Here is a 13577-nt window from a genome sequence, read left to right on the forward strand (position 1 = left end):
AAAATTGGTAATGTGTAGATATAAAAAAGTAATGATTCACTTACGTGTTGCTCTCAAGGGTGATGTGGGTACAAAAAAAAGTTAATATTGTTTACTTGGAGTCTGAGTAATATTTTTATTCGTAACATATATTTAAAGGGACTAATAAACGGTATTACATGATGGAGGCAATTGCCCACCACGTTGAAGTGCCTTAATGGTGGTCTCAAACAATTTATTTAAAAAGCGAAAAATAATAAAAAATTAAGTGTATGCGTGTGTATCCAATTCAGCAGACTCAATTTATTTATCTTTCCTTCGTCTTTCAGTGAGAAATGGTCATTATTAGTGTTTTCTTTGACGCCTTTTAATGTTTTTAGTATAAACATTTATTCTATAATATTGTTATTAGCAAAGTAACTCTCTGGGAGATGTGAAAAGCCATGTCCAGTGTACGCATCACGGTGTGTTTGGGAAGAAGTTATCTCCTCACTCTCTGACTGCAAAAAGAAACAGGTCTCTTACATACAGCACACACTGAAAAATTGCATTTCTTTGCAACACTTTAAAGGATCCCTTCATTCTTTATTGACCTGTCAGTCACTCGACTCAATGGAGGCAGCCCCCATTGTTTTTTTCATTATTTATTTTCTGGGCCAAATTTATCCCTGTGCAGTAAATTACTCGATATATCACGACTTACAAATGAGTCGAAAGATTTTTATATCTTTCTTTCATGACTGGCAAATATCATTGAGAAAACAATAAAATTATTTATTTTAATTGATGACGCAAAAAAAGCATATTGATGCTTTCGCTTTTGCCAAGTGGCGCCAAGGGAAATCAATCATGCTTTTCAAGTATTAATTTTCAATTGAATGACTGTGCTGAGTTAATTATTTCATAAAACACATCACTCATCCTTTCTTAAGTCTTCTTGCAGTCAGATCGCACACGGTGGAGAATTTCATTTAATGCGGTTTAATGGATTTGGGAAGATGTCTTAATTTTTTATTTTTTTTTCTTTACTTCGGCCTTTATAAAAAAAAAGTCTACGTTTAACTGACTCGGTGTATTGGTTTTGGAATGAAGAGCAATGAGAAACTTTGTGTTCCATTTATGGGAATTTAAATTTCACGATGTTGGTTAGTTTTTTAAATTGAAAAATTTATATACTTGATTTTTCTGAGCTTTTTATTAAAAACTTTTTGAAGTTGCAGTCAATTAAGATTGAGTAGGTACTATACCGTAGTTAAACTTCACAGGAAGCGCAATTTCAAGAAACGACATAGAATTAGGTCGACAAAAATGTTAACATTGATTGATATGAATTCTCTGGTTTTCAGTGCATTGCATTTCCCCCCAAAAAAGTAGACGCTCAAACTATTTGAAATGGCGCTCTGAAAGAAGAAAATATATAACATGGATAGATTTGATGTGATGATAAAAAAGATACCGTATTTTGTCGTCAACGACATAATTGCCTTTGGTGCATTTTATTTAGGTGAAGAATTCTTCAGGTAGCATTTAATGGAGACTTTACTGGTCACTGGGGTCTTTATAGTGTGATGAACCAAAAAAGAGAGACCACAGTGAGAATTGTCTGGAAATTTTTGATCCTTGTGGATGTTCACAATAAATGTCCACTGACTCTCGACATAATGGGAAGGAAAATTTATGGCGACAATTATACCAGGACATTCCAAGAAAGTTTCTCTTCCAAACAGAAGACATTCTTTTTATCCACATACAAATCTATCAGATTCTGTGTTGTAAATATTTTCCTTATAATCGTACTATCTTACCGAGAGAATCAATAACAATTTAGAAGTGCCCTTCTATTGTCACATCAATAGAAGCGTGGAATTTTTATGTGTCTCTCTTCCCTTCAATGTTGTCGAAGCCTAAGAGCATAGGGTTTTTTTTAGCTGATTTTTTTTCTCTAAGTCGTACGCATGTTGAGTATGCTGCGGAGTATACGAGGAACTTTTGGTAACCTTCTTGATATATGCTGTCTCTACTACATATCAATTTCATCATAATATCGCAAGTCATCGTCGTTTTGTTGAAACCGCAAATTTAAAATGCAGGATTAGCTGCTCTTTTCTCCACGCCGAAAGCACAAAAAATGCTCACTCAATATAATGCCAGCACCTATTGCTCGGAGCAAGAGCTTCTATTTTCAGTATCAATGAAGCCTTATTGAATATACATAATATTGTTATTGATATGTAATCCATCATCTCACAAGATTTAGATTGAATTTAATGCCACAGTGCGGGGTGATAAAAGAAAAATTGTAGAGAAAAAAACTTAGATAAAATTTAAAGTTTAGGTATTTTTTGAAAAATATAAATTAAAATATCGATAAAATTTCTTAAATTTATATGTGTACGAAACATACAACTTTAATTTGTAAAAAAGAAATTGTTCTTAAGTTCTTCAATTTTGTTGAGGCGTCATCCCCTCTTTTTGAAATTTAAAAAAGTAATACAAAATATATCCATAAACTTTTGGGGGAGTGAAATGCGAGATGGAAACATCATATTATTCATTTATCCTGTAATCATCCATCATGTTCTTTATTGCGGCCGTCAGTGGAGTATTCATTGTATTTTTTCGCCCCTTTTTCTTCTTTCGCTGCCACTCATTTAGCCAAAAAAAAATTGAATAAGATCAAACAGAACATCACATTTACCACATCCATCGACGCATCAATTTGATTCAAGACGAATTTAATTATTAAACTGCTGGTGGCAAAAAATGGTGAGTAGAAGGCACGAGGAGCGCGGATACAATAATAAACAAGTTAGCTCACACGAGAAATGTTATGGGGAAGGGACCTCCGCGCAGCTTCCACGCAAAACATCTTTGTCTCTCTTGTGAGGTCCTGATCTAGATATTATGCAAATTGAAACTAATAAATTTATTGATGAGTGCATAATGTGCTTATTCATCGATGAATAATTGATTTAGAAGATGGCCCCCTTGTCTTCATATGGGGCTCAATTTATGTAATGACTCCTCATAAGTATGATAACAAATTGACCAATTATTTAAATTAGATACTAAATCCAAAGCTTAATTAAAATTTGAATATTTCTCAGAAATATTCCTAACATTTATGAGGAAATTGCTTCCCCCATACAATGTTTAACTTTTTAATTTTGTGTGCATGTGTCTCCGGTCTCTCTAATTCCTGAAAAATCTCTCTGATGTCAGAAATATTGTTGTGGGTGATGTAAAAATTCCTGCACATGACAGAAAGATCGGGAAAGAGAATATAACAATGACGACATTAAAGGAAAACCTCAAACCACAGACGAGCATTGTCTTGGATAAAGTATCGTCCATCGTGGTGAAAAATTTTTTAATTTTGCTGATGTTGAAATGGTATTTATGTGGATTTAGTGTATTGCCCCATAATTCTAAGAAAACATCAGAATTTGCTGCACCTTTGATGCATTTTTTTTGTTATATACCTTGAGACATATTAATTGCAGAGAAAGGTCAAATTTAATTTTAAATATGCAGCAATGCAGAGTTTTTAACGGTTGTGGTGTGATTTTTAGGTGAACTTTGAGATTTCTATAATTCAAGTATTCCACTTTTCTCTGAATTTCAACACATTATTTTGTAAATTCTGCAATATTTTCCTTCATATATGGCAAAACAATTCCTTGGAAATTAATTTGAATCCAAATTGAGGAATATTCCATACTTACAAAATATATTATTGCTTAAGTAAATTTCACGAATGATTAGCTCCTTTGACGATCGGCACGAGAAATAAGTATGTCCACATTCAATTATCAATGTTTAATTGAAATTAAAATGAAATCTTGTCCGCCAATTCTTGGTAAAATTGTAAGTATAATGTAATTAACACTAACATGAAGTGAAAAACAGGAGGGAAAACATTCATTTTATCTCGTAATTATCTCTTGAAAATCCAGTTTTCATTAAGAGTAATTAATTAACATGATTTTATATACAACACATTACTTTCGAAAGTGATCAATACTGGGTAACTCGCGTGGGTCATATTACATAAAACTTTTTTTTCTCTATACTAAAATTATATATTAGTAATAGAAAAGAAAGAAATAAAAGTCATTAGAATATTTAGATGCCTCAATTGAGCTTTTGACTTCTGACTTGAGGCTAATTCACACGGTTTGTTGTATGTTGCTATTTGCATAAATATTCTCGTGTTCGGCTCTACCGTCTGCACTTTATTTGAACAATAATTTTAGAATCTATGCTTCACTTGTTCGCATTTGTATCACATTTGTAGCTTTTGAGAGAGAAAAAGATAAAATTGGACTTCAGAAAAAATAGGTCATTAATGCTAAGAATTATTACTTGTTTGTTTTTTAATTTATAAATCCATATTGACATAATGAATGAATAAACTTTCTTTGAATCAATTTAAATGAAGGCTTTAGGCCTGACGACCTCTTGATTTCTTCAAATTTGATGTGTCACATTCTAAAGAAATATAGGTAATTGTTTAACTTTTCATCATTTAAGTGTTTAATCGTAAAATGATGGTTTTATGCGGTTTGAGAAACAGTTTTATAATTATTAGGGGAAGACGGGGTAATTTGGCCACTTTGGCAAAGTCATTTATGGCAATATCTCAAGTATGGTAAATGCTAGAAAATCCATTTCTCTACAGTTTATACTCCCCATAGAGATGATCAATCGTACCAAGTTTGGGGAAAATCCGACCATTGGATTTTCTCTTGTTTAAGAAAAATCATTTTTTCACTTTTTCAAGTGCTTTTGGCATTTTGGGAATTCGTCATTTTCGAAAAATTCTTAACACTTAAAAATTAACTTTAAGGCCATTATGGGTCATTGATCCTTCATAAACACGACAGTGACATCCATTTTCCGATATCACAAACAGATTTTCCTGTGGAAATGGTTTTATCCGGAAAATTGGAGTGGGGTAATTTGGCCACTTGAGTTTTTCCGGCACATTTTCCGACGCACATTTAAGATATTTATTGTGGTTGTGCCTTTTAATGTTTTCTTACAGATTATAAGCAAAGTAGGATAAAAAATTTTATCTAAAAAAAGAAATTTACGATAATTTGAAAAATGGCCTTTTTTAAACTTTGCCCGTTTATGGTTCAGAAAATGTTAAAGTTTGAGGATCTGTTAACCCTTGGAATGCGGAGCGGGGTCGTTGAACGACCCCAGCGCTATATTTCGTGCTATAACTCAATAAATATAAAAGATAGCGTTCCCATCTTTTGGAAATAAGTTCCTTAGTTATCTGAGGACGTTGTGTAAAAATTTCAGCTCAATCCGACCACCACAAGAAAAGTTATTAAGGAAAATGTAGAAGAAGGGAATTCAAAAATTAGTGTAACGGCCATGCTGCGAAAAATTTCTTAGAGCATACACAACATAAAACATAATTAGAAGCATGTAAATGTGCAAAACAATAAAGAATATTCGAAAAATATTGCCATTTATCAGTTGCGGGAAGTGAGGGGAATGTGGGGAAGAGTGAAAAAAAAAATAACAGTTGGGGTTAACTTTCTTGGCATATTTCTCAAGAAGAAATTGTGAAAAATGAGTGAAAAATGTTTTTCCCTAATATCTTCTTCTATGTGTTTTGTGGTGGAAAATTTGTAATGCAAACGGTAAGAGGACTATATAAGGAATCTATAGGCACTAACCCGACAACTCCAGGTTGTACAGTTTGGGAGAAAATTGGCCTTCTTGTTGGGGTCGTTCAACGACCCCACCTTCGCATTCTACGTAACTACCAAGGCCTCCGCATTCCAAAGGTTAAATATTTTTATCTGGCAAATTACTGGAAACGAATCTTAGATAAATATCCTATCTGCCAATAAAATAATCGAAAAAATAAAAATTTGTTGTTGTCCAAAAATTTTCATATTTAACAATTTGTGCGCCAAAGTGTCCAAATTACCCGTGCTCGGGGTAATTTGGCCACTAAGCTAAGGGTCCAGGAAAATGGAAAATTCACCCATTTCTCATCGAGATAGAGAAAAGTGTTATATGGGAAAGTTGTAGGCCGGAAAATTTCCTACAAAATAGGGCTATTTGTTTTTCTTCGTACTACCACACTTGCTTGATATATCCCAAAAACCGCCAAAGTGGCCAAATTACCCCGTCCTCCCCTACCCATATTCTGGAAATGTTCTTTGAAATATTAAACGAGTTAAAAAAATAATTTTAAACTTTCAATTTATTATTCACTGAAAACTAATTTTTCTAATAATTTGCTTTTTTTTCTTAACATTTAGAGGATATTTCTGGTAGTCGCTGTCAATTCGTTTTGTATAGAACATACCTTTGAATTGTACAGGGCAGAGATTAGCAATAAGTAAGACAATAGATATCCCAGTGGAGCCGGGCAGGAGAAGTCATTTACCTTTGTAACGACAGTTAAGAAGAAACACAGATTAGGAAAATACAGCGTTGGAACTTCCTGGATTCGGTTGGGCATCAAGCATACCTTTGGAGATACAGGTGAGAAATACATTAGTAGCCTCTCTGGTGAGAAGGAACAATTTTGCTTTCTCGTAGCTCCTGTAGCTGCCGGATGTCTAGGGGTTCCGAAGGGGTCGGATGAGATGGAGAAGAAAAATGCACGGATTCTTACCAACACCAATTTAATGTAATTTAAATTAAAGTTTTGAAATATAAATTGTGGCGCGAGACGCCTTTGATTCACTTTATAAATTTACTATAAAATCTAAGCCCGATGGGACTAACGCGGCTTGATAAAATTTAATTTCCCAAAAAAGAGTTTGGGACTCGTGGTTGCCATGAAGTATACTGACGGAAGGAAGTAACAAAGATAGAAAAATGATGGCGGTTAAAAATTGCAAATGCGTTTCAAAACAAAGAGTCCGTTGCAACATAGAAAATTCAAACTATGCTAAAAAGTTACAACGGATGTTGTACATGCTCCCCGGGGTGCTCTGGGGGGTCATCCGACGTCTCAGAGCGCAAACTGTTGAACTCTTTCGTGGGCAGACGCGCTATCCTCGTGATAGGACAAGTGTACATTCCTTCTTGGCTTCGCTGAAGTAATGTATCGAGGTAGAAGAGTCTGAATTTCTTACCGAACTCCTGGAAATCTTGCAGACACACTTGCCACAGGCGATTCTTCTGGATATGTCGTAAGTCAGGATCAGGAAGAGCTCGTCCAGGCATCTTTCGAGTGAAATGCACAGGGATGAAGCATGACGGTTCGCTTGCATTATGGAACATAATTCCGATTGAATGACGGTGGATTATCGCTTCTATTTGGCACAACATAGCACAAATCTCCTCGAAAGGCAATGAAATGTGCTGAGCGATTCGATGGAGATGAGAATTCACCCAGGCCTCCCAAAGACCACCATGGTGGGCGGCAATTGGAGGGTTAAGATGCCAAATAACTCCATGCTGGCTGGCTTCAGTGGTAATATCTTGCTGGAAATCTTCTTGCTGCAGAAATACAGCAAATTCTCTTGCGGCACCAACAAAATTCTTCACGCAGTTTGAGTAAATGTGCCGTGGAGTTGTTCGTCTTGCAGTAAAGAAGCGGAAGTTCGCAAATAGAGCCTCGGTAGACAGATTTGTGGCGAATTCCAAATGTACCGTGTTTGGTAGGCAGAGTTGTTTATGAGATGCTCCCCGGGGTGGGGAAGGTTGGTACATTGCAAGACCCACGCCGGTTTCTTGTACAGGATGAGGTGTTCTCGTGACTGTTCCCTTGAGATAGAATTTGCAGGAGAATAAGTCCGCCACAAGTTGCTGAAGAGACTGCGGATTTGCACAGAAATAACTATGGCATTGGAGATAAACCTTCATTGTAGCTGTGTGCTCTCCAATGGGTCCGAATAGTTGCCGCAACTTGATTAGCAACAATGCGTGGGCGGAGTGATGTACGCTGAGATTCCTCTCCGTGATAACCAAGTCCGTAAGGAGCGATATGGGCAGCAAAATGGGATGTTTAGCTGCATAGTATTCACTGGAATGTGGCGGGAACTTTACTGAACGTATGAAGCTAATTTTGCGTGCAAACAGACTAACAGATGTGATCCATTTCCACTTCCGATCTCCTTGGTTGTCACAGCACTTCGTAAGCTGTTCTCTGAGACGATGAAGTTGCTGTGGTTGATCCATGAAGACGAGTATTCGTAAATCTCCTTCTATTTTCTCCATTGTGGAATTGAAATTTGTCATTGTCCGTGGAAAAACAAAACACGGAAGTTTGGCAACAATGCATTGGAAAGTCGGTAATGCAGAGTAGCGCTCAAGTAGTCGGGCAAGAAATGTTGTCGTTTGAGTATCAGCCCTGACCGTGGTCGCCAAAACTTCTATTTCGTTGAATCCAGATTGCTTGGTGGACGCAGGATGCCAGTGAGATGGCCTTTGAATGAGTCCCGGAGGCCCATTCCACCAAAAGAAGCAATCTTTGAAATGAGATTGAAGAGTTCCACGTGATACCAAATTAGTGAGGTTATGGTAAGTAGGTACGTCTCTCCATTGGGACGTAGTGGACACAGCCGGAAAGTTCTTTGAAAGAGATGAGATAAAGATCCTGTACTTTCCAGGGGGACTGTGTATCCAAGGGAGTAGACTGGTAGTGGCGCACCAAAAGTGCGTAGAATTTGGATGGTAGACTGGCTGAACTGTATCCGTCGATTCAGATGCTAGGAGAGCACCACGAAGTTCTATTAGTGGGATGGTGAGAACCTTTGTTCTTGATTTGGCGATTGAAGAACTCCCGACGGTATGAGAGAGTTGGTAACCCAACTGGATGCCTTGTGGAAATTCTCGCCATTTCGTCACAAACTCCCCGGGTAGGGAGGCAACCCAATTCTTGCAAGAATGATGGATCAATTGCATGAGAACTTCTGCCGGTGTGACGGTACTGAACAGGGCCATCAGATTGAATGAGTGGGCGACAGACAAGGAGAGCTGACGCTTGATTGAGCAGTTTTCTGTGAAAGATACAAGAGATACGAGTGCATAGAAATCTGACGTCTTGGGTTCTTTGAGGATCAATGCGCTGGGGGTGGCATCGTCAAAGAATACGTCAGTGATTGTGGGATCTTCTTCTAGGCACGCATTGTAACTCTCTTCCCACAAGCAGAGTGAGAATCTTCCATTGCTGAGGAGGTGCATAAATGAAGCTCGGATGTGGAGAGCTCCTTCCAGAACTTCGAAGCGTTTGAAGTTCAATGAGTCCAGGCGGGACCCGTGAGGATTTGCGGATGTTGAATCCGTGAGACCTCTGTGATAAGACACGAGAGAAGAATGAGTAAGCCGTGAGATCTCAGGAGCAGATTCTATCCCATGGTAAGATTTGAGTTTTGGAATTTCACTGGGTAGCGAAATATTGAAGCAATTGTAGTATGTTTCAGCCGTCGTTCGCTCGTCAGGATCCATGGAGAGATATGGATCCACTTCCCTTGTGACAATATAGCCGAACACAGTCTTCATCAGCCATGGGAGTCCGTGACACAAGAAGATGGCATCATTGAGCGGGCTAGCACAATAAGGTTTACCACCGAGAATGAGATCAACGGTTTGCTGAAGTTTCCATGTTGGAGCAGCTATTGGAGCGTCGAGTGGAATAGTAATGAGCGATCGATCAACTGTACAATTTGTAAGTTTTCCGGAGGCGCTCGGCAGGTTGAACGCCTTGGATGTGAATGTGGAGTTTGGCAGTCGCGAAGACATTGTGGTATTCAAGCAGAAATTGGAACGACTGCGCTTCCCATTCACTCCGCAGATGGATAGCATTGTTGAATTTTGTGGCAGATTGAGGCAGTAAAGAAGGCTGGTAGACATGATGTTCGTTTGAGTGCCTCTATCTCGTGCCACATGGCCAGAAATAGTGTCGCCAGTTGCTGATAGAATGTTGACAATAGCCGTGACAAGGAGGATTTTGAGTGTAGCTTCAAATATTGGGTTTTCCGTTTGTGGTATCATCGCTAGCACATTGGATGTCGAAGGACCAGACGCACTCCTTGCGCCAAATTGGATGGAAAGCTTCACAGGATCCAAAGCAGAGGAGCTGCAGTCGGTGTGAGCTTCAGAATTGGCAAAGAAATGATCATGAAGCAACAAGTGGTGTTTTCCTTGACACGGTTGCCAGTCTTGGGACGTGCAACTGTACATCGAGTAGGTGGAGAAACAGTTTAGGCAAAGACTCAGCTGTTTCTTTGATTGGAAGTGCTCATCCGAATTTATGTTGAGACGAGTTTGGCATCGGATGAGCGGGCGGCATTTTTCATGGCAATACCGACGAGTGATGTTATCAGTGGACATAACGTTACAAGCATGGGACTGGATGAGAGGTCGTGATATATGCGATAGTGGGTAGACAGTTGGAAGGGCAACCTTGTCCGGGATGTGATTTATGAGAATGATGGTACTACACACGATTGCCAGTAGTAGGATAATCATTTGGCAATGCTTCTGGCTGGGTTGCGGCAGAAATGACGTCATAAAAAGCATCAAGGTAGGTAGATCTGACATCATTAACCCAAAAACAAATCATAAATCCTTTGTATAAGATTGTCACAACGTTCACAAAGATATCACGATATGTTTCCTCTCTTTGTTTGTCCACTAAGGTGCTATGATCAGCGATAATTTGGTTCTGAACTTTCAAATACCTCAACCTCATTGACGGGAGATTGTTGCACTGGAATTCTAGCGTGATCAATTGTCCTACAAGCTTTTTATCCTCCGCTATGAGTTCCTCCACGTAACGCTCAACACAGGAAACTGCTGTGAGGATTCTCTGTAGTACACGGAAGCTCATCGACTTTGAAGATGCAATCAACGATAAGGCTTGTAGGAGGGTAAGCACTTGTGGCACACAGAAGTAATCTCAGAAGGTAGCGTGAACTGCGGTAGCTGGTTGGAGGCTCGAATGGCCAATTTTATGTATAGAACATACCTTTGAATTGTACAGGGCAGAGATTAGCAATAAGTAAGACAATAGATATCCCAGTGGAGCCGGGCAGGAGAAGTCATTTACCTTTGTAACGACAGTTAAGAAGAAACACAGATTAGGAAAATACAGCGTTGGAACTTCCTGGATTCGGTTGGGCATCAAGCATACCTTTGGAGATACAGGTGAGAAATACATTAGTAGCCTCTCCGGCTCGAAGGACCAATTTTATGTATAGAACATACCTTTGAATTGTACAGGGCAGAGATTAGCAATAAGTAAGACAATAGATATCCCAGTGGAGCCGGGCAGGAGAAGTCATTTACCTTTGTAACGACAGTTAAGAAGAAACACAGATTAGGAAAATACAGCGTTGGAACTTCCTGGATTCGGTTGGGCATCAAGCATACCTTTGGAGATACAGGTGAGAAATACATTAGTAGCCTCTCTGGTGAGAAGGAACAATTTTGCTTTCTCGTAGCTCCTGTAGCTGCCGGATGTCTAGGGGTTCCGAAGGGGTCGGATGAGATGGAGAAGAAAAATGCACGGATTCTTACCAACACCAATTTAATGTAATTTAAATTAAAGTTTTGAAATATAAATTGTGGCGCGAGACGCCTTTGATTCACTTTATAAATTTACTATAAAATCTAAGCCCGATGGGACTAACGCGGCTTGATAAAATTTAATTTCCCAAAAAAGAGTTTGGGACTCGTGGTTGCCATGAAGTATACTGACGGAAGGAAGTAACAAAGATAGAAAAATGATGGCGGTTAAAAATTGCAAATGCGTTTCAAAACAAAGAGTCCGTTGCAACATAGAAAATTCAAACTATGCTAAAAAGTTACAACGGATGTTGTACACGTTTTTATTAATATTCACAGAATAAAATCTTTTGAAGAAAATTTGGGAAAACGTTTTCTTTTTTTTTTTTAAAGGAAACTGATTAAGGTTGAAGTTGAAGTTTAAACTATTTGTCCTCCAAGTGTTAAAGAGCTATAAATTGACAGGGTGTTTAACATGCTGAAGGAAAAATATACCAAATTGCCACAAGGAAATGAATGGTTATGAAATTTGAGAAATATTTATGCAGTAACTTATGTGCATTTTTGGCGTGTCAATGGCTCTTAATATGTATACCTACATATTTCTAAAGTGGTGTCCTCGGGCTCTTTGCACGTAAGCAGCACTCAAATTGCATTCAATCTCTTTATAAGCTCTTTCACGGAGTCCTTCGCGTTGTATTGTTCGCATTGTGCTCACGACAAAGTGGTACGATGAAATTGTGAGAAGATGATCACGATGATCATATTGTTTACAATAATTCTCGTATTATGTACGCGGTAGTTGTAAAAATAATTTGGCGCGAATTTCACAAATGAAGTATAATTTAAAGAAATGGTCTACTCTTGATGTTTTACCGCGCTTTTTCTTTGCTGTTGTGCTTTTATTACTTATTTCGGATGCCATGCACGGAATTTACCGAGTGATATGTTTATAATCATGCTGTTGGGTTAGCATTGAGGGATATCTTGTGTGCTGGCGGTTTCTTTTTCTTGGTCATTTTCTCCTTCATCCATTAAGATTTTATTTTACTTTATTTCTTATTTTTGTCGTTTACTCTTTTAACTTTTCAGTCATGCCTGAAATATTTTCATCATCTAAAAATAATCTGTTAAATGCGTGTTGCACTGTTATAAAAGCTCCTTCTGCAATTTTGTGAGGAGCATATGTCATATCAAAATACATGACCGAGATATAATAAGGAGGATGAATCGCTTTTCTCTGCCCTCACATCAAAATATTTAATTACACATACTTTAAGTGTTAGTCAGTTTGATTTATTTTATTTTATTTTTTTTACTTATTTGTTCTTTCAATTTTTGAAATGCTCCATTCCTACCCCCAATGAGTTTCACACATTTACGATAAATGCTTGTCAAAGTGCATTTATCGCCCTTTTGCCTCTTAAGATGCGATGAGGAGTGTTTATGAGTAGCAGTCACTCAATTTGAATCGTGACTTGGGCCTCGACAATTAAACAGGTAAAATGAATTAGTGCCCAACCCGTTGCTCAATAATGCAAAGTTATGCATTCCTCATGATTCGGTGCTATATGCCGGACTTTTTATAATGACTGGAAACACCAAAGTCGGGTTTACCTCCTTCACTACAATTTATAATTAATCTTGCTTGAATTTATTCCTTATTGTATTATGATCATCACTATAACTTGTGAATGTTAACCTAGTCTAATCGTGAGATTCCATAAAAATAATTAATTAATTGCATAAGTTAATTTAGTCATCAGTTTGTAGGGAATTTATAAGAGAAATGAGTATTCTATGTGGAAACTAATGAGGGTTGTGGTTAATGATTTTTCTCGTTAAACCACCCACCAGTGAGGTTTGCTGTAAAGTAACATTACATATTCCCTTGACGGCATTTTCTTTAAAAAAAATTGATAGAATAATTATTTTTTAGAAATTTTCTTACACATAAAATTAAAATATATTTTTGTGAATCAACTTGAACCATGAATCGAACAAGTCGCACCTAACAAATGTAAATTCCACATGAATATCTACTACATATTTATATTTAATGACGACAATCACACTTATTAAATAAAATTATACATAAATTTGAG

At 37.5% G+C, this 13577-nt stretch overlaps 1 protein-coding gene across 1 annotated transcript; it reads right to left on the bottom strand.

Annotated features, from left to right (window-relative positions):
- Positions 1-6915: 6915 nt before the first annotated feature.
- Positions 6916-8202, bottom strand: LOC129786773 (uncharacterized). The gene has a single exon (XM_055822036.1). It carries the CDS (start codon positions 8200-8202, stop codon positions 6916-6918), a length of 1287 nt encoding a protein of 428 aa, XP_055678011.1.
- Between the last annotated feature and the right edge of the window lie 5375 nt (positions 8203-13577).

Source organism: Lutzomyia longipalpis, chromosome 1 (assembly GCF_024334085.1).
Source record: "Lutzomyia longipalpis isolate SR_M1_2022 chromosome 1, ASM2433408v1".
Taxonomy (NCBI): domain Eukaryota; kingdom Metazoa; phylum Arthropoda; class Insecta; order Diptera; family Psychodidae; genus Lutzomyia; species Lutzomyia longipalpis.